The sequence below is a fragment of the Pygocentrus nattereri genome, chromosome 3 (assembly GCF_015220715.1).
Source record: "Pygocentrus nattereri isolate fPygNat1 chromosome 3, fPygNat1.pri, whole genome shotgun sequence".
Lineage (NCBI taxonomy): Eukaryota > Metazoa > Chordata > Actinopteri > Characiformes > Serrasalmidae > Pygocentrus > Pygocentrus nattereri.
This window is the reverse complement of record NC_051213.1, coordinates 45,948,524-45,967,243: the sequence shown is the minus strand read 5'-3', so window position 1 is coordinate 45,967,243 and position 18,720 is coordinate 45,948,524. Positions and strand designations below refer to the sequence as shown.

The 18,720-nt window shown below is 41.1% G+C and overlaps 1 protein-coding gene across 2 annotated transcripts in view; it reads right to left on the bottom strand.

The window, feature by feature from the left end:
* Positions 1–7,837: 7,837 nt before the first annotated feature.
* Positions 7,838–18,720, bottom strand: part of si:dkeyp-77h1.4 — a 30,139-nt gene continuing 19,256 nt past the window's right edge. Inside the window, exons 6-10 of one of the 2 annotated variants that reach the window (XR_001858217.2) lie at positions 16,911–17,204; positions 15,842–16,020; positions 15,253–15,354; positions 11,949–15,005; positions 7,838–11,452 (exon numbers count right to left, since the gene is read on the bottom strand). Coding sequence is in view for 1 of the 2 variants with exons in the window: in XM_017706060.2 (XP_017561549.1) it covers positions 14,082–15,005; positions 15,253–15,354; positions 15,842–16,020; positions 16,911–17,204 (1,499 nt within the window). In the remaining variant the exon portion in view is untranslated. Of the gene's footprint in view, positions 15,006–15,252; positions 15,355–15,841; positions 16,021–16,910; positions 17,205–18,720 lie in introns of both variants that reach the window. The other variant, XM_017706060.2, reaches the window with a different exon arrangement.

The window sequence follows — 18,720 nt, the reverse complement described above, 5'->3', positions numbered from 1 at the left end:
AGCTTACAGCATTCTAGCCCCGCCCACTCACTTTGAAGTTCTAAGCAGTGTTTCAGCTCTGAGTGCTTCTTGAATGAGGCAGCCAATCAGAACAGCGCTCATTGTTACGATGTCTCAGGCGCTGGCAGATAAAAGGACAAGGTTGAAGTTTACTTGAGGTTTTGATGGATGTACAGAGCGTGTAGTCAGAACAGGTGAGGGTCAGAACCAGGGAGAAAGAAAACCAAAACAAGTGGGACATCCAGAGAGTAGCCAAAAACCAGTCCGAGTTCAAACATCAAAATCTCATACAGGATCCGGCAAACAAACCAAAAAAGGGCAATGGCAAAAAGAGGAGGTCAGAAATACGAAAAACACAAAGGAACTTACAAACAAAGAACGCTCAGTACGCAATGAAAACGATTGCCAATTCTTCTAAATGAATGTTCATTGGTTGATGGCGGTGGAGCAGGAGTCACGTGGTCTCCCATTGATTCATGGGAGTTGGAGTCAAGGATTCAAGTGATCTGAGTAAAAAGGAACAGGTGGAGGAGGCAGAAGAAAACCTTCTATCTCCATTTTTTATCGTTTTTCAGTTTTTGACATCATTTGAAAATATCTGATGCTCTTTACATTATATGTAAATTTCATAATGAATGGACCAAAAGAAATGACCCAAAATGACTAGGAAAAACGTCTGGTTCCATTGACTTCAATTAAAAGTAAAGTAGGTTTTTTCCTTCTCCTGTAAATTTAGCATTGTGATGGTTCTAAAGAGCCACTGTTTTAAGTTAATAATCAAAAGCTTTACAAAGAATGCATATCATGTGTTCGCAATAGCTTTTATTAGCATGTCCCAGCTGCGTTTTATTTTGTTTTTGGTTTTTTCTCGTTTGTTTTTTTTTTGAGGATTATTTTTCTTTTCCTCCAGGGCATCTGTGCAAATATCCTTGTAAAACTCCGAAGCCAACCTTGAATATATTTAATATCCACTCAAAATGGCTATTAAGTCAAGAAAAAACACCTCTATATATATTTTAACAGACATTTACACTGAACAGCTGAACATGAAATGAAATTTTTCAGTATAGTTTCCATTCTTTTTTTTTCTACCTAACACATTCAGTGATTCTTTGTTTGAATTGCAAGTTTTCTTATATTTTTGTCTATTGTTTTGTCTTCTCTGAAGTATCTCCTGAAAAGTGGATAACTTGCACTTGGCTATTTTGGTTGGAAATTAAATTTACATTTATGGCATTTGGCTGACGCTCTTATCCAGAGCGACTTAAAATTTCATCATTTTACACAGGGAGGTGAAGGTGGTGTTAGGAGTCTTGCCCAAGTACTCTTATTGGTATAGTGTAGGGTGCTTATCCAAGCAAGGGATTGAACCCTAGTCTACAGCGTCGAAGGCAGAGGTGTTACCCACTACACTACACCAAATAAATACATGAAGGGTGGTCCCTCAGCTTTGCACAGAACTTTAAGGACTGTAAAATTGAAATTTGTTAATACGTTCCATCAAAAAAAAAAAAGCGTATCATTTTAAAGAAAGTTCTCAAACTTTTTCTCTCATCTCCTGCTTCACTGTTCACTTCTTCTCCCACAATCCCCTAAGCAGGAATCTAATTCAACACAAGTGCTAACGTTACTACTTGCAAACATGTCCACTCCTGAGGAGACAGGGTGACCATTCAGTTTGATCATCGCTCAAAAAAAACTCAGTAACACTGAGATTAATAACTGATCACATTGATTTATCAGTCTACTCAGGCTTTAGCAGAGCCCAGTATCACTGAGATTAATAACTGATCACATTGATTTATCAGTCTACTCAGGCTTTAGCAGAGCCCAGTATCACTGAGATTAATAACTTATCACATTGATTTATCAGTCTACTCAGGCTTTAGCAGAGCTCAGTAACACTGAGATTAATAACTGATCACATTGATTTATCAGTCTACTCAGGCTTTAGCAGAGCTCAGTAACACTGAGATTGATAACCGATCACATTGATTTATCAGTCTACTCAGGCTTTAGCAGAGCTCAGTAACACTGAGATTAATAACTGATCACATTGATTTATCAGTCTACTCAGGCTTTAGCAGAGCTTAGTAACACTGAGATTAATAACGGATCACATTGATTTATCAGTCTACTCAGGCTTTAGCAGAGCTCAGTAACACTGAGATTGATAACCGATCACATTGATTTATCAGTCTACTCAGGCTTTAGCAGAGCTCAGTAACACTGAGATTAATAACTGATCACATTGATTTATCAGTCTACTCAGGCTTTAGCAGAGCTCAGTAACACTGAGATTAATAACCGATCACATTGATTTATCAGTCTACTCAGGCTTTAGCAGAGCTCAGTAACACTGAGATTAATAACCGATCACATTGATTTATCAGTCTACTCAGGCTTTAGCAGAGCTCAGTAACACTGAGATTAATAACTGATCATATTGATTTATCAGTCTACTCAGGCTTTAGCAGAGCTCAGTAACGCTGAGATTAATAACCGATCACATTGATTTATCAGTCTACTCAGGCTTTAGCAGAGCTCAGTAACACTGAGATTAATAACTGATCACATTGATTTATCAGTCTACTCAGGCTTTAGCAGAACTCAGTAACACTGAGATTAATAACTGATCACATTGATTTATCAGTCTACTCAGGCTTTAGCAGAGCTCAGTAACGCTGAGATTAATAACTGATCACATTGGTTTATCAGTCTACTCAGGCTTTAGCAGAGCTCAGTAACACTGAGATTAATAACCGATCACATTGATTTATCAGTCTACTCAGGCTTTAGCAGAGCTCAGTAACGCTGAGATTAATAACTGATCACATTGATTTATCAGTCTACTCAGGCTTTAGCAGAGCTCAGTAACACTGAGATTAATAACCGATCACATTGATTTATCAGTCTACTCAGACTTTAGCAGAGCTCAGTAACACTGAGATTAATAACTGATCACATTGATTTATCAGTCTACTCAGGCTTTAGCAGAGCTCAGTAACACTGAGATTAATAACTGATCACATTGATTTATCAGTCTACTCAGGCTTTAGCAGAGCTCAGTAACACTGAGATTAATAACTGATCACATTGATTTATCAGTCTACTCAGGCTTTAGCAGAGCTCAGTAACGCTGAGATTAATAACTGATCACATTGATTTATCAGTCTACTCAGGCTTTAGCAGAGCTCAGTAACACTGAGATTAATAACCGATCACATTGATTTATCAGTCTACTCAGACTTTAGCAGAGCTCAGTAACGCTGAGATTAATAACTGATCACATTGATTTATCAGTCTACTCAGACTTTAGCAGAGCTCAGTAACGCTGAGATTAATAACTGATCACATTGATTTATCAGTCTACTCAGGCTTTAGCAGAGCTCAGTAACACTGAGATTAATAACTGATCACATTGATTTATCAGTCTACTCAGGCTTTAGCAGAGCTCAGTAACACTGAGATTAATAACTGATCACATTGATTTATCAGTCTACTCAGACTTTAGCAGAGCTCAGTAACACTGAGATTAATAACTGGCTTTACTACAAACTTCAAGCATTGCTGTTTCTTCTGAGGTTTTTTTTGTTTAATCAATGAATATTCCATCCCAAAATGTTCACGAAAACTGTAATGGTTCTTCAGCAAAGATGTTTAAGGCGTGTTGCTAAATGTAATTCCCCAAAAAAGTAAAAAAAAAAAAACCCAAATGTTCACTTCTGCTTTCTAAAGCAGGTGTTTGGGTTATTTATCATGTAGGCAATCATAGCAGTTCCATATACAGCCAATCACAGTGGATTTATTGGGTATTCTTTACTTGGACCTTTACATTTATTCTCCATACTTCCACTTTCCGATAAGATTTTAACACAGAACAGAGCCCCAGCGTTCACTTAAGCACAGTTTGGCTGTACTTTTTCCATCTCTGTTGAGGAATTAAGAGATGGTGTCAGTTAACCAGTTAGATGTTTTACTTCCATCCACCACAAGAAGGCAGTGTGTAACACCCCTGACTGTTTGCTCCAAAGGCAAACACTTTCCCTGTTTAATATCACAGGCTCGAACTTATGATTCACTGTAAAACAACAGTAAAGAAGTGATTAAAGGTTGTGACAAGGTTCTTCAGACTGGTGGAAAATGTGCAGGAACGTGCTATAGACTGTTCTATATAGAAACCGTTTGAAAAGGGTTCTATATAGCACCCAAATGGGTTTTTTTATTGTTACAAGCTTGACACTAACCGTCTTTAAATTGTTGGAGTGTTCATGGCTCTATATAGAACCATTTTCTCTACTAAATGAGTCTTAAAGAACCATCGTTTAAGAGCATACCTATAAGTAATATATAAGCATATCTCAAGCTGACATTTGACTTTTTCGTTGGACCAAATTACACACACACATCTTCTAAGCCACTTATCCTTCTAGGTTGCAGGGGGAGACTGAAGCCTATCCCAACTGGCATTGGGTGGAAGGCAGGATACACCCTGGACAAGTCACCACCTCCTCTCCACATGTGCTACCAAGGCTCATTTGTACTTCTCTCCAGATCCTTTTTCTTCTTGATCTCAAATTTTGGTCCTTTGGTCCAGACCATGGTCCAAGGCACCTTTCACATCTGCTTTGCTTTGGTTCTTATAAAGAAGAACTTGGCCTTCTCTAAAAACACTGGAGATAAAGACTGAATCAACTGATAAATGAATGTGATGAGACAGATTTTGACTTAAACGTTTATAAACTCTTTCTTTGAGGGATGACTGAACGGAGAAGGGGACAAGTGATAAGCTTAACTTTGGCATTGCACTGGACTTCAGGCAAGTTAGTTCTTCTGTTATTTAATGGGAGAAGATAGCCTGCCTCAACTTCCTGTAATTGGTCTGAAAATCCAAACCATCCGAAAAGGTTTCTCACACTGCAGACCAACCAAACCATGATTCCGTTTGTTCCGGACCAAGACCACCTCTTTTGGTCAGACCAAATTTTGGTCCTTTGGTCTGGACCATGATCTGAGGCACCTTTCACAGCTGCTGTTTTGGTTCAAACCAATTGAAAAGTTGTCAAGCACATCTGGCTGTTTCAAATAATGAAAATGGAAGCACAAGAACAGTTTAACAAGTTTGGCAGCTCAATACATGTATGCAGTTTTGCCCATAGCCCAAAGTTTGCCAATGAACCAAGCTCAGTCTCAAAGCCTGAATTTAGGGATTACTTTTGTCTGTATAGATAACAGAGCAGCAAACAGTGCAAGAAACCCCACAAGTCTTTAAGAGATTATTCAACATGATTTTAGGCAAGTGTGTGGTAATGTAGACATGACGGCCCAATCCCATTTCACCCCTCGCCCCTACCACTTAGCCCTTAGCCCTCCGTTTTGCCTGTTCATGTCTAGGGCTAGGGTGTCCCGATTGTTGAGATAGAGGGGCGGGGTGAAGTGTTTGGGCTACATGGCCCTCCAAACGGAGGTTTTTCAGACACTCCAAACAGAGTGTTATCAGAAAAATAAGAAAAAAACGGCAAGACGGTTATGAGGGCAACCAAAGAAACCCACAAATGTGAGAATCTTCTCAGTTAAAATTACGCTCACCATTGTATTATCTTTAATTTAGTATTGTTTCACTGTATTGTGGTCGTTTTCTTCTCAACAAGCATAAAAAACTGCTACTTGACTGCTGTAATTGACACCTGAAGCACCATTTAAGGTGGAACAGGGAAAATTCGAACAAGAAGCCGGTGAATATCTGACTTCAGCTTCATATCACTGAAGAATTAGGGGGTGGGTGATGATAAATAATTGCCCCCTCTTTGAAGGCACATGATGCCCTAAATGTAACTAAAGCCCAGCAGTGAGGAGCTGAACTTCACCCTCCTCTGCGGTCACTGCAGACGGGCAGGGTCGCCTACAGAGCAGCGCTAGTAGCTGATAATGAAGTCATGTTGTTCTTTTATTTGAGGGCCCCGTTTTGTAGGGCAAGATTTCAACCACTACCCTTTGTAACTCAGTTCCAAGGGGTTAGGGTGACACTCGAAAACAAGGGGTAGGGGATAAAAAAGGAAATGGGGTTGGGCCAACGTTTACACTATAGGTCAGATATAAGCTTCTATTGGCCTTTTACCTACAGGTCAAAACTAGCACCCACCAAAGGGGAGCTCAAAAAAAGCATGTGAAATAGTGCAACATTGCATAGGAATCATATATTAAAACCACAGTCATTTAGGAGGTGATTGGTTTAATGTCAACTTTATTGCATTCAAGTATCTGCCCTTGGCATTTTATTTCAAGACCATTCCATATAGTTGACCAGATAAAAGATCACAAAAGCTCTCTTACCCATTCGTGAACACGCCCAGTTTTATTCTTATTCAGGATAAGAACTTTGTAATTCCATTGCAGTTATTTGAACTGCAAAGCACTTAGAGCTCTGAAGCATGTTTCATCAGATTATCAGCCTTTGGTCCTTTCTTAGCTTTACATCCGACATATTACCACCACAATGTTCAGAAACCATACAGTGCGGCTTTAGTGGTGGGCATCTTGATATACACTGCCATTCAAAAGTGTGAAATCAGCACTGAAATGTTTGAAACCACTATTTTTTAATAACATAAAAAATGTTTTTATTGCAGATACATGTATAAAGGATATAATAACTGGACTAATAAGATGCTAGCTCTCTACCCATGTTAGGTTTCCTGTCATTCGCAGGAGCGGAAATGTTAGATGCGTTCAGAATGATGAAAGAAATCTTTAGAAGATTCTATAACTGAGAATAGAATCTCATGATAAATGATCAAATAATACAACCACGAAACGTCATATTTCAAAAGTGGACATGAAATTTCAAGGCAGAAACCTACTAGAAATAGATAATACTGACCGTAATAGATTACGGCGTATTATTTATCCTATTTAACTTACTCTTGTTCCTAAAACATGACATAAATAAAGCATCTAAAAATACAGACATAAAATCAAATGTTAGAGATTAGTTATCAACTTCGACAAGTTCACTATGAAAGCCAGTCGTGTGTTAGCATGCATAGCATAAGCCCCTCCCCCTCCCACTTTACCCTAATCAGATAAGCGTCCCCCTCCCACTTTGCCCTAATATGATGAGCCCGTCTCCCTCCCACTTTACCCTAATATGATAAGCCCCTCCCCCTCCCAATTTACCCTAATATGATATGCCCCTCCCCCTTTACCCTAATATGATAACCCCCTCCCCCTCCCAATTTTCCCTAATATGATAAGCCCCGCCCCCTCTCACTTTAATCTGATTTGGTAAGTCCCTCCACCCACTTCCCTCTGATAGGCTAAGCCCTTCCTTTCCCTGACCCACCTCTGTCCCTTATGTCTTATATCTCCACCTTCTTTACTTTTAGAGGATAAGCCCCTCCCTCTCTCCACCCACTTCACTTTTAAAGAAAAAACTTCACCCACTTTACCCTGATTGGATAAACCCCATCCTCTACATGCCCACTTTACTCTGACTGGCCCCCAACCTATCCATCTGGATAAGCCCCTCACGTTCCACCCACTTTAGGCCAGGGCCTACCTCTAAAACTAAAACACATTTTCAGTGCGAATAGCAGGCCTTATCTTTTGAAAGGTAGTGTATAGCATGACTTCATGAACTCGTGACATCCCGAATAGCCTGGAACTGTCGTAGATCACGTTACATCACCCCCGGTTGTAGTAGCCAAACGTCTTGCACCTAGCGAGTGTATATGAGGTCTTGAGCCTGTGTGTGTGGGCAATACTTGAATAAGAACATCAATCAACACAGTCTGGCAAAACACGCTGGTTTTCTTGGTCAAGGAATAACAACAGGCGGTGGAGCTCAACATACATCATTTATCCCAGGTATTCTTATTGTAAACACAGAACCCATACACACACACACACACACACCTTCACGAACACAATCGAATGCAGATGCTTGGTGCCAACAATGAACGCACATCATAAGACATCAGTACCCCCACACTTAACACTCACTGCACACACAGTACACAGAGATAATGTGAATCATTGTGCACATTTAACACTAAACAAACAGCACTGGTTGTACAAAAGGGATGCATGTACTAGCAATGTGCAGAGGGTCTTTTAGCAAATGCAGCCAGTAATAACGATGTCGATATATTGCACGACTGAATTGGTTGCCATTACATATCGCAGCTAAGCGTTTGACCGTGACAGCAGGTTTACAGATGAGATCAGTGCGTCCGCAGTTTAATCACACAAATCTGTCACTTAAAAGGTTAATATCTGCTTTGTGGTTTGCGCTCTAGGCCACACGTTAAGAGGTTTGGGTTAGAAAAGAACGGGCCACTGTCCTGCTTTACTAACTGTGCCCCTGAGCCAGTCCACTGTTATCATGTGTCTTTAGACCCAAAAACAGTCATCTTCTAATCCGCATCTGCTAGCTAGGTCTTCCCCAATCATACAAATCACATGATACTACCAAGCTGGGAAGACTTCAAGCCCAGCACTGCGCTGATTCAAATGACAGGGGGAAAAAGGAACGAATGCGATTCCGATCCTGTAACAAATCTGTCGTGAAATAGCACCTGCTCACACTGTGATGTGATGTTCTCAGCCGTGCGTCTCTCCTTGTGGGGTTGTTTGAGCATGCTGGCCCATCGTAAGAGAAGTGCTTAAACTAAAACATAGGTCATTTTAAGGCTTAGTAGTTTTTAAAGAGGGACCGTGATGTAGCTCGTAGAGACAAACGTCTGGTTCCTATCACCACCACTGTGACTTGTTTCCTCTAGAACAGGGCATTTCAGAACAAACCACTCTGAATGACTAAATTGCTGTAAGCAGGTTATATGTATGTGTTTATAATGCGTTGGGCTGCAGTGTAGAGTCCTTATATTTAATGCATGGACTGGAGAGTGACCAGTACGTTTTGAAACAATGCTTATATACTATATCAAACCCTTCTGTCTCATTAAAGCAAGCGTTTTGTTTTTTTCCTGTGGTATGACCCCTTCGACCTTCACCTGGCCCAGGGGCACAGTAGCACAGTAGCCTGACTCTTTGGGTATGGATATGTTTGCGAATAAAACGGTGTATGAAATGGGCTTCAGTTTGGGACATATTTATCTGGACACCTTATTGCTTGGAAAGAAATATTTTGTATGCATATTGACCTCTCCTATAGTCACCTCACAAGGAAGGGGTTCACAAATGTTTTCGTGTCACTGACCCTTTCTTACGAGGACTGAAGGCCCAGCCAGACGTACCGTTCATGCCTTAACCCTCTTGTATAAGTGTCCTTTCGTTGCTTCATGAATTATACAGCACGCAGGGCCACACATCACTGCCTCTGGAATAATGCATTCTAGGTCATTTCTTAACAGTTGGGGGCCCTAAGCAATGTCCTGCTTGCCTCCACCCACACCAAGCATGATATACTGTGCGCACGAATGAAGAACAACATAATACTTCATTCATTTCAATCAGGAAAGTTAAAATCAGTGTTTAAAAAACTCCTACATGCAGTCACGTGAAGTACACCCCATGGTGGAGATACAGATATCAGATCTTCTTTTGAAAAGAGTTGGTAGATAAAGGTGATATAGCTTAGAATTAACATGCTTTGCTGCCTCAGGGCCTGGATCATAGAATCATAGAATCAGCTATGAATTCTCTTTCACACCAGAGAGTGCCTATGGAGAACATGAGACCATCTGTAAAGAAAAAAGAAAAGCTGAAGCTGGAGAAGCAGACCTTTCAACAGGATAACGATCCCAAACATGCAAGTAAATCCATGAAAGAAAAGCTCGAAAAGGAAGGAATGGGGAGTTATAGAATGGCCTAGTCAAAGCCCACATCTGAACCTCATTGAAATGCTGGTTGAAAGGGGCTGTGTATACCTGTCCATATGGGCATATTATTATTATTATTATTATTATTATTACATACAACAAACCCCTCAAAAATAGCACAGTTGAAAGACTTGAAAGAATAGGCAAAAGTTTAGCAGTACCAGCGACTGAAGCCAGGAGTGAACTTACTTTTTCAACAGATAAAAATCACATCTGTTACTTTTTTAAATAAATGATTGAAAAGCCAAATTTCCTGGGTTTTTTTTGTTTGTTTTTTTGCTCTATGCATATCTTCTGCATACCGTTTATCCAAACATGCTGTTTAACTGAAGATCAAATACTGATATATCCAGAAACACTTCATGGGTATGCTTAATTCTTCACACGGCTGTACTTGCAGGCCCCTCTAGCGGCTCACAGGTCCTAAGATACCGCTGACCTGGGGCAGATTTGCAGGAGAAAACACTGAATAAAATGGGACCAGTTTAGATTAATATAGAGTTACTGAAGCGGATGCGAAACGATAATTTCTTTCATATAATTTCCCCTAATTATTTTTATGCTTTGTGTGAACTCTTCATTGTGGGAACCCCTGCCTTTATTAATGCTACAACTAGTAAGTAAAAGGGCCGTGTGTGTGTCTGTGTGTGTGTGTGTGTGTGTGTGTGTGTGTGTATGTGTGCATAGGCTTTGCACTCAGTATTGCTTAAAAAGATCTTGATCTTGACACTCGGCTGCTTGCTTGGGGAGTAAAAAGATTCATCAGCTACGTGATTTGGGTCAGAAAGAGACATTTTCAAAGCATCTGTGACTAAAAGCTTCATTAGGTACTACTGGTCATTTCCGCTGCGACTACAGTTAATATCTATGTATGCAGAATCTTATAACAGCGCCCATTCAAGGGAAGTTAGCTAATGGTTAATAATAATTGTGTATAATAATCACATGCTATTTACATTGAGTATTATCTGTTATTACACTACATGTACTACACCTTATGGCTTTTACATTTCTTTTAGACTACTAGTATTAAAACCGGTGTAAAAGACTTAGAAAGAACAAGGCCATTTGAGACATGGGAAGGGAGTGGTCAGGGAGGCCTAGGAGGATAGGAGGTGGTCTGAAAAATTCTGTAAAGCTTCACTCATTAGAGGATAAAATGTTGTGCTTTAACCAGAAAAGCCTACAAAGTCCCTTTTTATCAGTGCACTACAGTGAATGTACCATTCTCGGTTGGTTAGGGTTGACTCACAACGCGAGGTAGAGGTTTTCTTCTGCATTAGCAAATTCTACCTAGTGCTAAAACTGGATCTCCTATACTGTAGGTACACCCCCCCCCTCCCCCCCACATTTGAAGGACAAGACTAGCTACCATGCACAACCTTTAAATAGAAGAAAAGCCGACATTAGCAGGTCACAGACAGCAGTTTCCAAAACCGTTGGTGCAGTAGCAAAAGGGCAGTGGTGTTCAGGTTCTGCAAGAGGCACCCAGAGTCTCAGTAAACTGACTTTGACAACTGATGATGAAACCCGACTCGACTCCTGAATCCAGCTTTACGTGGAATCTCCACCGCGTGACAATGTATAGGTTGTCAAGCGAAGAGAAAATGAACCTAGCTAGGCCGAAATTGTGAAAACAAAGCAGAACAAACACTGGAACAAGCAGTCGTCATGTTAGCTGGCTAGCTAGCTAACATTAACGTTGAAGCAACTGTAGGGCAACTCAGGTTTTAAGTGAAGTACCAAGTCAAATGATATCATTTCAACTGAGATAATGCTGCTCTCTAGCAGGGAAACAGTTAGGTTGACCAGCTACTGAGCTAAATTTGCTGATTTGCTGGCGCAAGCTTAGCCTAACTAGCTAGCTAGTTAACGGCAGTTTGATCGTTTGGCAAGATTAGGATGGTACCTAAGGTTTCACGCGAATTGAAGGAGCATATTTTAGGCAAGTACAGCTACATGAAAGTTTCTCCAAGAAAAGCCAGTCTTATTATTAATGAATCGGTCAATTTTTCAGCAAAATGGCTTTATGAGGAACGCCAGGTCCAAGACTTTTTTTCATAAGGGCATTCTTGAAGATTATAATGGGCACATGAAGAGAAAATGAACCTAGCTAGGCCGAAATTGTGAAAACAAAGCAGAACAAACACTGGAACAAGCAGTCGTCATGTTAGCTGGCTAGCTAGCTAACATTAACGTTGAAGCAACTGTAGGGCAACTCAGGTTTTAACTGAAGTCCCAAGTCAAATGATATCATTTCAACTGAGATAATGCTGCTCTCTAGCAGGGAAACAGTTAGGTTGACCAGCTAGTGAGCTGAACTGAAATAATGTTGCTTATTTGCTGCGGCACGTTTAGCTTAGCTAGCTAGCTAGTTAGCGGCAATTTGATCGTTTGGCAAGATTAGGATAACCAAGGTTTCACGTGAAGTGAAGGAGCATATTTAGACAGCTACATGAAAGTTTCTCCAAGAAAAGCCAGTCTTATTATTAATGAATCGGTCAATATTTCAGCAAAATGCCCATATAAGGAACGCCAGGTCCAAGATTTTTTCCATAAGGGCATTCTAGAAATTTGCAGCGGGCACATGAAGAGAAAATGATGATACGTTTTGTACCACTGTATTTTCCTCTGAAGTAAGAGGTCATGATGCAGTTAAAATGTGAATATTGCTACATGATGCAAGCTACCACTGTAGCACACAGTGTAACTGACATATATATATATTTAAATACCCCAAGCAAACCAGCAGTTTTGGCAATAGTCACCTACAGTTTGAGTAGCTGGTGTTGTAAAAGTTCAGTACTGGACTTGCAGCAAATGTTTAACAACCCTGTAATTCGGAGGATCCGGTATACAAAGGACAAAATGTATAGACCACTTTGTTTCCCTGCGATTTTCAATTACGTTCATTTTTCCCCATTGGCTTAGACCCGGAATTCCTTATGTGGGCATGCCGCCGACTACAAAATATGACGTCTGTGTCTTTAAGAATCTCAGAGCGAGAATGCTGATGTAGGATCAGATCCCCATCCCAACAACTGCATTCAATTTGGGTAAGAAAACTGAAAACCGGTCCTGCGTCAGCACACTTACCCTGTCTCAGCCTAGAAGCATCTGGAGTTCCTCGTAGAACATGCTACAGAATTCAGCGAGGCAGCAAATCAATTTGAAGAAAGAACAGGCACCCATAAATGGTTACTATAACAGATCATGCCAGTTAGATCTACATGTTGAAAATTCTTTGGCCTATATTACTGAGAATACATGTACAGGAATATAGGAAGTGGCTGTATGGGAACGCTAGGAACATTGGCCTACGACTACTGAAATTCTCTTGTTGTTAGACTAGCTCAAATAGGTCCAGTGTTGTAAGGCTTTGTTCAAGTGTTTGGGGAGGACATCCATGAAAAACGTTTCTTTCTTGGCGTAATTTGGACTGGAAATGTTCCAGCAGAGTTCCTCCAAAAACAAAAGGCTCCAGAGTGTTCCAAATGGAGAAAGTCAGGGAGTAATCCAGGAAAGGTTGCAGCGTATTGTATTTGGTGATTGTAGGTGTTCATCAGATTCCACATAGTTTCCACATAGTAAATAAAATGATTTTTTTTATTAATATGACATAGGTTTAGGTGACTTTGTCTATTGGTCTATAATTATAGACTTTGTCTATAATATAATATGTTGATTTTTTTAGAATTAAAATGTATATTATAGAGTTAAAATCTTTGTGGAGCGTCAGTAATAAACTGGGACGGGGTGTAAAACTGCTTTATGTTGGTGTATTTACTGTGACTCACTCCAGCGTCCATCCATTACTGCAATCTCTGAATACGGAAAGGTCTAATGCAGTTAGTTCATTCTCTTAATATTTGCATGCAGTGGCGTCGCATTTAAGTATGATAGGAATGTTGCATTTGTACATCTAGTTTTTTTGATTGGACGCAGACTTTCTCAGGCTGCACCAAATAGACAATCAAAGTAGTGGTGTGTCTCTGTGTTTGATATTTGTTATGGTAGCAGTGTTACAAAGTGATTAAATAGTAATAAATCGGGTGAATCTACAGTGAATTATTGTCACTGTTTTGTTAGTTACGTATTAAGAGTGAAACTTGAAACGCTAAAAAGGCCCTCCTTCATAATAAGTCAATGAATTCTTGCTTGTTGTTAGAGAAGATATCCTCGATTGTCAGCGATGTTAAGGACATTGGAGGGAGCAGAAATCTGGAGGCAATTGGTTTGACCTCAGGTGGTGGAAGTTTCCTCCTGGCCTGGTGCAGGAGCTCCATCACTGGGCTTGGCCTCTGTAGCTGGACTTCCGGTAGAGATGACCCCCGGGGTTTTTACTGAGCTTTTGTCTGGGGTTTTTGGAGAGGCTAATTTGGACGGTTCAGTGCCTTTCAGATCCAGGGTTGCGCTTGGCTCAGAAGATCTTATATCTGGCTTGGGCTCGAGGGTTCCGTTGGTGGTTGGCATTGGGGTAGGTGACACAGCAGGCTTAGGGTCTGGAGATGGAGATAGTGCAGGCTTGACATCAGGGGAAGGAGTAATGGCTGCTGGTTTGGGTTCTGGTGTTGGGCTCACAGCAGGTGTGGGACCGGACGTAGCTGGTTTGGTTGGTGTAAGATCAGGAGTTGGAGAGACTGGGGTTTTCGTTGGAGTGACTGCTGGTTTTGAGTCAGGTGTTGGTGTCACAGCTTTCGGAGGTTCAGGACTTTGTTTGGCTTCTGGAGTGGGTGTTGCTTTGACTTCCAGTGCTGGCTTGCTTTCAGGAGTTGGGCTGACAGCTTGTTTCACATCGGGCGTCACAGCCAGCTTCGGTTCTGGAGATGGACTTAAGGTTGGTTTTGATTCAGGAGTAGGTGAGATGGTCATTTTTGGTTCATGTGTTGGTGTTGCAGTAGGTTTGGGTTCAGGAGTTGGTTCTGGTTTTGGAGCGGCAGGTGCCGGAGCCTTTTTCTCAGATGCTGGCTTTGTCTCAGTGGTAGGTTTTGGCTCTGGGACTAGATTGGCAGTAGGTTTAGTGTCAGCGGTCTCTGTAATGGGTGCTGTTGGTGCCTCAGTGTCGCTATCCAATGGAAGACCGGCTGTGTTGAAACCCACTCCAGAGTCGCTAGTCTCCAGGTTCTTTTCATGGATGCTTGTGTCTTTAGCAGACACTTCCAGACCCTAGACATAATGAACAAAAAACAGAGCTTTTTGTTGATTTGAAACTGGGATGCACTGATACCAATACTGCGCTCATTTCTCAGAATATTACGACTAAGTCTAGTGGCCCTAAAATGCCGTCATAAGCATTGGAATTGGTATGGGCAAATATTCACACTTGGTCGGAGAAAAATAGTATGTATACAACACTAACTTGAAAAAACAAGTCCACATTTTTACGTCTAGATTTTTTCTTGACAGTACAAACCTTAATGCTGACTTCAGTGCTCTGGGATTTCTCTGTAATATCTTCTTTCTGTGACAGAGCTGGAGCCTCCTCATTGTGACGGGTGAAGGCGTCCTGCACCACCTGCAAACACCACTAAAGCTTTTAGCACAGGTTTTTTTTTTCGGGTGCAGAATAAAGCTATATGGTCAATAATATTGACCATAATACTGTATTGTTGATGTTGGGGCAAAATCGTATGTCTCCATTTTTGTTTATGACTTAATTTGAAAAAGGCAGTTGCCCTTTATTTTGTGTGAATATTTCATCATGAACAGAAATGGTCCAAAACTGCTATTAAAAATATTTAGCCATTAACTTTCATTAAAGAATTAAGAATGTTTTTCCTCGTTTCCTAAAGTCACCTTTTCAGAGATATGAAAGATATGATAAAAGCATGTTTCTTAATCCTGCACCTGGAAACTAATGACATGCATTCTGACTAATTTTGATCTTGAATTATCCAAAAATAATGTAAAAAATAACCAAAAGAAATGACAAAACAGCTTCAGCTTTCATTTTGATCTTCTACATGTTTCTCTTGCTCAGTGCTGCTCTGTAGTTTTGTTACCTGTCTGAAAGTGTCTCCTTCCTCTTTGCCAGCATTCTGGGCAATCTTCTCTATGGCTTGAGCTTTTTGAGCCCTTCTGCGCACTTTCACCAAACATGACACCAAACACACAAGCAGCAGCACCACCGTCAAGGCCACCAGAGAAATGACCGCCACAATGACCGTAGGCAGCCTGTACGCTGAAAGGCCAAGAAAGAGAGGCGAATTTTACTATTAATAAGGCTACGTTCACATTTCCAGGCTGAAGTGGCACAAATCCGACTCTCTGTCCCATTGAGACTCAGAGGCTGAGTGGACACACAAATCTGATCTTTTCAAATCCGACCTGAGCCACTTTCATATGTGGTCCTAGATCGGATATGTATCCGATTCGTGGCCATGTGACCTTAATGTGACGCTCAGATTAGAATCCATGGGCTTTTCCCACTGCACCATCATTCAGCATTACCATGGCAGCAGCGCCAAACAGGAGTTAAAGCCTGTAAACGGTGGAAAAGCAGCTCATCTCACCTTTTCCTCCTCCGTCTGGCTCTAATAATGAAGCTGAGAGCTGATCAGAGTTAATGATCTTCTCAGCGAAGCTCGTTCTGCTCGTTAGTTTGTGTTGATGATGCAGTGATTCAGTCACGTGACATTGCTGAGTAGGATGAGCTCATGAGGGTCATTTCAGGAGCCGGTTCATCACATTAACGACAGATTTGAATCACTTACCACACGAGGGTGAACCATCAAGTCAGAAACAAGTCGGATTTGAGGAATGAGGCTTTCAGATGAACGCATTCAGATATGTTCAGTAAACTTCCAATGCTACATCCACTTCACACTGCCAATTGCTCATATTGCCTATATCCACTATTTTATCTGTTATGTTTGTTTGTATTGTAAATTGTGCCATTTTCAGGCTGACCGGATGTCCGTTAGCCACCCCGAAACAGAGACGACCATTATGTTTACAAAGATCCTGATTTGGTCTATACTTGATCTGCTCTAATTGCCAAATTATCTTATTACTTTTTAAATGTATTATATGTTTCCTGTCGTGAGAAAAACGAAAGTAAAATTCCTTTACCTTGCACCTCCAGATGAACGTTGGAAACCACGAAGCCCTGCAGATCAGTGACTCGATATAGTCCCCCATCACTGGCCTTCACTTGCTCTAGGACACACATCGAGTCCTCTAAAGTGAAGCGGCCCTCCATGTCCCGCTCAGGAGGCAAGGTCAGCTCGCCCCTCTCCATGATAACCCATGAGCGGGCGGACGGACTGGAGTCCTCGAAGTAGACCACATGGGCAGAGGAGCTGTTTAAGTGTAGATTAAATTTAAAGGTGCCCCCGTACGGCACGTCGGCAAAGTTCTGATGCTCTGCAGAGACAAAGGGAATACAGAAGAAAGAAGACAGAAAGAAAGGAGGGAAATGAGACAGGTAGAAAGTAAGTAAACAAACAAAGAAGGCAGGTTTTTTTACATAATTCAATCATTGAGATGTAAACAAAGTCATTCAGGGTGGTTTGGAGTGAAATGGTCGATTGTAGAGACTCGGATTTCTTTACAGTGGTGGTGATGGGAACCAGGGGTGGCAATAGGGACTTTAGGGACTGTTTGGCATTACAGTGCCCTGCATGTACCTTTCCACCATGAGTAGATAAAAAAAAGATTTTAGGCCAAAATTTGATCTCATAACTATCATAAAACAGTGTCTCAGGCATCAGGCAGCATATTCATCACCATATTATATAATGGCTTGTATAGGCATTTAACTGCAGATGTCTGGTTCCTATTAACTCTGCTGTGAAGTTGATCTAGAACAGAGAATTTCACTCCAAAACACCCTGGATAGCTTTATTTATTCTTACATCGTCATGATTTCTTTTTTTTTTTAATTCTGAGAAATTCAAAAAATGTGACGTCAGTGACTAGAAGGAAATGTTAAAAGAAGTACAAAATAAATGAACAAGAGGAAATGAGAGAGAGAGAATGAAGACAGCGGAGGAGAGGAAGAAATGGCATCAATATTTCATTGACTGTATAATGGAAAGGAGGAACTCTGAACACCTCTCTGTCTCTCCCTCTCTCTCACTCTTTCTCTCTCTCACTGTCTCTCTCTCTCTCTCTCTTTCTCTCTTCCTCTCTCTCTCTTTCTCTCTGTCTTTATCTTTCTCTCGCTCTGTCTCTCTCTCTCTCTGTCTCTCTCTCTTTTTCTTCATCTCTCTGTCGCTCTCTGTCTCTCTCTCACTCTTTCTCTCAATCTCTCTCTTCCTCTCTCTCACTCTTTATCTCTCTTGCTCTGTCTCTCTCACTCTTTCTCTCACTCTTTCACTCTCTGTCTCTCTCTTTATCTCTGTCTCTCTCTCTCTTTCTCTGTCTCTCTCTGTCTCTGTCTTTCTCTCACTCTTTCTCTCAATCTCTCTCTTCCTCTCTCTCACTCTGTCTCTCTCTCTCTATCTCTCTCTTGCTCTCTCTCTCACTCTTTCGCTCTCTGTCTCTCTCTCTCTTTATCTCTTTCTCTCTCTCTGTATCTGCCTTTCTCTCTCTTTATCTCTGTCTCTCTCTCTCTCTCTCTCTCTCTCTTTCTGTGTCTCTCTCTCTTTCTCTCTCTCTTGCTCTCTCTCTCTCTCTTTATCTCTCTCTTGCTCTCTCTCTCACTCTTTCTCTCTCTCACTCTTTTGCTCTCTGTCTCTCTCTCTTTATCTCTGTCTCTCTCTCTGTATCTGCCTTTCTCTCTCTCTCTCTCTCTCTCTGTCTCTTTCTGTGTCTCTCTGTCTCTCTCTCTCTGTCTCTCTCTCTCTCTCTCTCTCTCTCTCTCTCTCTCTCTCTCTCTCTCTCTCTTCATCCCCCACCACCACTACCATTATTCAGTCTCCCCTGCCTTCACATAATG